The sequence below is a fragment of the Semicossyphus pulcher genome, unplaced genomic scaffold (genome assembly GCF_022749685.1).
Source record: "Semicossyphus pulcher isolate SPU_LCO1_2020_fin unplaced genomic scaffold, fSemPul1.0.p SCAF_22, whole genome shotgun sequence".
Lineage (NCBI taxonomy): Eukaryota > Metazoa > Chordata > Actinopteri > Labriformes > Labridae > Semicossyphus > Semicossyphus pulcher.
The window spans coordinates 4,245,285-4,251,284 of NW_027211696.1; the positions used below are offsets into that span (position 1 = coordinate 4,245,285).

Genomic DNA, 6,000 nt, shown 5'->3' on the forward strand with positions numbered 1-6,000 from the left:
CTGGCTCCCACTGACAAATCTGGATCATGATGTTGTTATTTTGGCAGACTTAAGACCCGTTAATGAAAGTAAATCACAAGAAAATCGGTTTATTTTTCAGGTTCATATCACTCCAATAATTACTTTATTAAGGACACAAATAAAAGGTCCATAGCACACAAGCTAAAAAAAGCAGTGGAACTGAGACTCATAAGAAACAGATAAACAGGCGCTCCTCTGGAGGATATATTTATTTTGCAGACATATCCGGAGGTGCAATTTCACTTTTGATCTAAACACATGGCCACTTCTCATGTTACTAATAGGATTGTAAACAATGCAGCAAACAGAAAAGGAAGTCGTCTACCACTAACTACTTGCTACACCGGAAAAATACTAAGAAGTTGGCCATCGTTCCCAGAAGCATATATATTGTCGTCAGATGAAAGCCGATGGGTAACCCGATTGTGTTTTAACCAGAAGTCAATCCTCCTGTTTATTTGAATGATGCATACAGTATTACAAATGTATAAGATAATTGGATGTACACAGACGCAGGTATATACTGTATATATAAATAATTTGTCTCACATCTGTCTTTAATTCACAGTTTTTCCGGACTTTTCTATAGCTCATTACCTTATCACATCATAATAGAATGAAAGATGATAATGACTGATGATGAATGGGCCTGTAGAAAACTCCAATAGGCTTACTATTACCTGATAAGTCATTTGCCTTCATTAAGTGTGGCAGACAATGACTCTATTAAGATATTATAGCATATATTTACTGTATTATTATTTAGCCACTAACTGCAGATCGACATAAAAGGAGCAATTGGACCCTGAAAAAGCCACTGTCAGTCAAAGCTGGTGTTCGCTGTAATCGATAGAAGCAATAATATTTGAAATTGGCGCCATAGCTGTGGAGAAAGTTGTACAAGCAGCTCGTGGTTTCGCTCATTCTACATTCCTACAACACCCAGAGTGCATTGCGCCCCTCCCTCTGAAAGGAACGGCCCAGCGAGAGACAATGGAGTGAAATACTACCGTTTCGCTGCAGGCAATGGCTCAGAGCGGTACAGAATCAGAAATGCGACAAGAACATACCGGTGGATCGTCTTAAAAACACTTCCGGACTTCAGTCTACATTTCAAACCTGATGATTTCCAATGAGACATGACTTAGTTATAAACAGAGACGTGGATGTCGCCTCGAGTCACTGTTTTGATGACTTGGGACTTGATGTGACAAAAAATAAATGACTTGAGACTCAACTTGGACTTGCAAGTTAATGACTTCAGACTTGACTTGAGGCTTGATGACTCGGATGACTTGCATCTGTTCATAAGTTTGAACTGTTGAACTTAATATATACGTATATAACTCAATGTTGTCAAGTTTCTGTCCAACTATCAAGTATGTATGCAGTGCAAACTGGGAATCATGATTAGACGACTCAAAAAGCTCCCCAGTATGTGATTGTCATGATCAGAGGACTGGCTGTCAGTCGAACTCCTCACTATGGCAACACGAACATCAAAGCCCCCCGCTACCTGATGTTTGCTCCCCAAAGAGAAGCCTCACCAGTCGTACCCGTTACTACTCAACGCTGTCTCAGACCAGACCATCATTATGGTTGCATCTGTGCCAAGATAATACAGATACAATTCATCGTCATACTTTTTGAACAGGTTATATAAATTTGCCAATAATATCGTTATTAGACGGGCTACTAATACCTTGTTTTTTTCTTTATAAAGACCGGGTACTAAAGATAACAGTACTGGATCTTGGGTGGAAAAAAAAGTTACTTGACTTGCCTTAACCAAAAGACTCAACTTGACTTGCGAGGATTGAGGAAGTGTAGTGTAGCAAGTTCCCTGGCCTCCACCAGATGACACATTTTAAGTGGTCTGGTGGAGGTTTTCCAGGGCCCATTGGAGAAACGGATAGCGTCCTCCAAAGGCACAAAGCGAAATGGCATTTTTTTCCTACTATAATGGCATTAGCTCCCCATAATAGCGTGATAGGACTGAGGCTGAAAATCGGCGAACTGGCCCTTTAAGGTGTGCATTATGTAAGTTTACAATGCATGTTTTTCCTAATTTAAAATATTCTGATTGTTTAGTGTAAAAACTTTCAGCCTGCCCACCTTGCCTAGCTTCCTCTTCCAGCAGGTCGGTGTGCAGAGCCAGGTACCTCTCCTCATCGCACAACGCCTCAATCCTGTCCTCTTCCTCCGACAGCTGGTAGGATGTATTCCATGACCCGCTGTCATACTCTGAAAGGTCATGTAAGTGACCGCGCCCGTCGTATCTGTTGGATGATAAGAAGAATTACAAAGACGGAAGTCGACAAAGATTTTTTTACACAACCTGGACCTACTTACCAATGGAAGGGGACCTAAAACCCAAAGTTTACAATAACAAAAATGCTCTACCTCTGTTAGTCTGTCAAGAGGGAGTATTCTTGTAAAGTACTATAATTCCTCAGATTACAGATAACTAATTAAGTCCTTGGGCTTAATTGTCGATAGCGCTCTTAAGATACTTTAAAAGCTTTCTGCTAGTATTTCCTTCCTGGACAAGTCTTACAAAACAACAACCCTAGAGCAAAAGACAAAACAAAAAAAACAAAGCAACTCGCCTCTTACCTTACAGGGTTCAATCCCCCCTGTAACTCTCATCATAACTTCTAAATCTGTAAAGAAAGTTACATTCACACAAACCCGAGCACATAAATACCTATCCGTTAGAACCCAAATGGACGACATTTTCCAAGGTTCGTCCCTCTACGCCACCTCTCAGTTGCAGTTTCTTCATGAAGACAAAGAAATGGGGTGCTGTGGTTGGCATTCGGGGTTTGGCAGGACCCCTTAGCCTACCTTGCTGGGGAAAGAACTGGGTTATGTGATAAAGACACACATACAAAGGCTGTACAAATGAATCACAAGCTGGACCACTGCAGAACAAGGTGATTCAAAAGAATAAATGAAATATTTGAGAGATACAGTTATGTAGTTACTGTTCTGCATGGAGGTGGCAATTTTACACCATCACCTGCAGCAACATTTTGTAGAAAGGCTGAAAGCACCTTTAAATGTGTCAAAATGCACTGTTCTTTCACTGACATTGTGATAGTTTGAATCACCTTAACTGCAGTAACTTAAGTCTTGGTTAGAATTTGCTCTGGCCTTTTGGATATCAGCACAGCTTGTGTGTGCACATGGCATCTTGGCTTTTCTGCCAAACCTCAATTTGAGAAAGTCAGAAAGCATGAAACATCGTCCATGTCATACTGTATTTGACTCTCTTTTATTGAATTGTAAAGTATGCCAGGAGAAAAAGTTCCCAGAGAAAATTCTCCCAACATGCCAAGATACAAATCCTACCTTAAAGCTTACCCATGTAGGTTATAATTTAAATATGTATTGTTGTTTTTCTCTAAAATTACCCCTCTTCCAGTTTAGGAGGCACACAGCACAAACTCATGGAGTCAAATACAACAGCTCTGCGGGTTACAATAATTCTGTCATTTGAACTAACATTTTGTCCTCCCCATTTGTATCAATGTTGTATTAGACAGCACAAGTATGAGCTGGTGTGCCTGATAAATTGGTAGCTGGGTCATTATTGCAAGTTCAGCATCATGGCTGATGTTAAAACTGGCACGGGTTTGTATCTGCGCATGTTTTGAATAGAAACTTCAGATATCATTTGTTGTCAGTTCAGGACATCCAAAAACACGTTAGCAAGCAGGAAAAACAACAATCATCGTCAGTTTCAGGTATTTCCGAGCTTCTGCAGACAGACTCCAGGAGGTCCCTTGAATTGTGAAACAGGCTACATGATAGATGGTTAGTATGTTTGTTCAACCGACCTATCAATCATGATGCTCTTGTCCCCCATCCATGGGATAAGATGATTTCCATGCTCGTGGTAAAGAGCCCTTTCGTCGTCTGGAAACAGTTTGCAGGCATATCCGAACACCAGCAGGTCGGCGTATTTATCGCTGTCACTCACGTCCTTCTTCACAGCCTTCTTGTTGTGGTCTTTCTTTGCCGCTCCGCGACGATACATCTCCAAATTATACACGAAAATAACTTAACTTGCTAGAGAGAGTAGTAATGACAATACATTGATTGTTTTCTGAAAAATATATCTTGCAAATGGTCCAAATGCTACGATATTCCGTATTGTTGTACCCCAAAACAATCCTCTACGTGCCGTCGGTCGCCATGTTGGAAATAAGGTAAATGCAGCTGTGTGCCCGGTCCGCACTTACGACAGTCTGTCCGTCATAAAAAAAATTACATAATGTGATATATTTACGCTTATTAACATATATAAGTCGTCATCCAACCTATATTTAAATAACAATGACAAAATAAAATATATATATTTATATGATTCGTACTTTACCAAGTTTAGTTGTTTTTTTTACTTCTGTGGAATCTGCTGGTAGTGACTGGACCTAACGGTTTCTCCAGCAGAATTGAACTGATTAAGTTACCCACGTTACAATGCTACATGTACATCATAGACTGTATACAGTCATTGATGTACATACAAGGATAATTTTCAACACCACGTTGTGGATAAATCATCTGGGTTAACCTGTTTATGAGTAACTCGAGGAGCATTTTTGGTGAAAGAAAAGGTTATACTTATATCTGAAAATATTCCATACTTCAGATATATAGTAAAAAAAAAAATGTTATGGTAAGGCAATAAAGCTGAAGAACAAAGTTTTATTAATGTTGGATTAATTTGCTTTGGTTGAAATCACAGAAATAGAAATTAAGTGTTACCAGTTGTGCTGTAATGAAAAAAAACCAATAGATTTTTCTTTGAATGTAAATATTGTATTAGCTAATTTAGCCTACTACAAATTATAGCATACTGTTCGAAGAAAGCACAACTGTTTCATGTTCATGGAATTCTAGGCAAGTGGCAGTACATTATTTGCATGTGCACCTTGTGAGCTGTATTAACTGAGTTTGTGGATTGCCATGTTTAAAAATTTGATCCATTGTTGAAAACATCCTTTTGGTAATGTCAGAATGCAAAAACTTACAACATGCTTAAGTGAGGTTGTTATATCTGCTTTCATTTTTTTTTAATTCAAAAATGCAAAAGAAATGTTGGAGATAATCAACTTTAAGTCTTGAAATATTTTAGGCTCTGCTTTGGAGGTCAATCCATGAAATAGCTTATATTTAGGTTGATTGCCACCTCCATTGTGTGTTACAAGGTAGAGGTAAAAGGTGGGTGCATAGAGAGGTGATGGAGCATCAAGGAAAAGATTAATCAATCTGAACTACTACTTGAGTGTTGAAAAGCAGCTATGGGACCAAGTACAAACTACGTTTTGAAAAGTAGATGTCATATCTTTTTTATTCAGCTTGGTCTTGCAGCAGATGTGAATGTGGAGAAGGTTTGAGTCTAGATGAAGATTGTATGTTAATTTTGTCCCTGATTTAGAGTTGAGTTTTATCACTAGTTATATTTTTAGACAGATCGACTACAATCAGAGGTGAAAAAAACAACATTTAAAGCCTTTTGAGTTCTGTTCATGTCCTTCTCAAGCATGCCTCTGTCACAACAAACTCACAAATCCGGAAGGACAGACGGTGGAGCTGAAGCAGTCACTGCCCATTGTTTTCTTTGATGGATTCAATGGAGCCAAAAAGATTTGGGGAGTGATTAACACAATGGAGGAGACCTTGGGGAACCTGTTTCATTATGATTTTGACGGACTTACTGTTTTCTCTTGCCATATGGGCAAACATGTTTTTTCTTTCCCTTTTTAGCAATTTTAAAGTATTTAATCTGCAACACACCATGAGAGTCAAACCTTGGAGAGGTGTCAGAAAGGACAGGTTTAAATAATTTCTTACATGAATAACTATCACTTTTACTATACCCAAGCCCTTAGAAGCAAGAAGAAAAAAATTCGAATCTACTTTAAATCCAATCTAATTGATTTTTTCTCAAAGCTCCTGTGAGGAACTTTC

General features: G+C 38.8%; 1 protein-coding gene across 2 annotated transcripts in view; it reads right to left on the bottom strand.

The window, feature by feature from the left end:
• Window positions 1-4,217, bottom strand: part of sfswap (splicing factor SWAP) — a 78,796-nt gene extending 74,579 nt beyond the window's left edge. Inside the window, exons 1-2 of one of the 2 annotated variants that reach the window (XM_069673640.1) lie at window positions 3,864-4,217; window positions 2,137-2,300 (exon numbers count right to left, since the gene is read on the bottom strand). In XM_069673640.1, coding sequence (XP_069529741.1) covers window positions 2,137-2,300; window positions 3,864-4,063 — 364 coding nt within the window. In that variant the 5' untranslated portion in view covers window positions 4,064-4,217. Of the gene's footprint in view, window positions 1-2,136; window positions 2,301-2,728 lie in introns of both variants that reach the window. The other variant, XM_069673641.1, reaches the window with a different exon arrangement.
• Window positions 4,218-6,000: the final 1,783 nt, after the last annotated feature.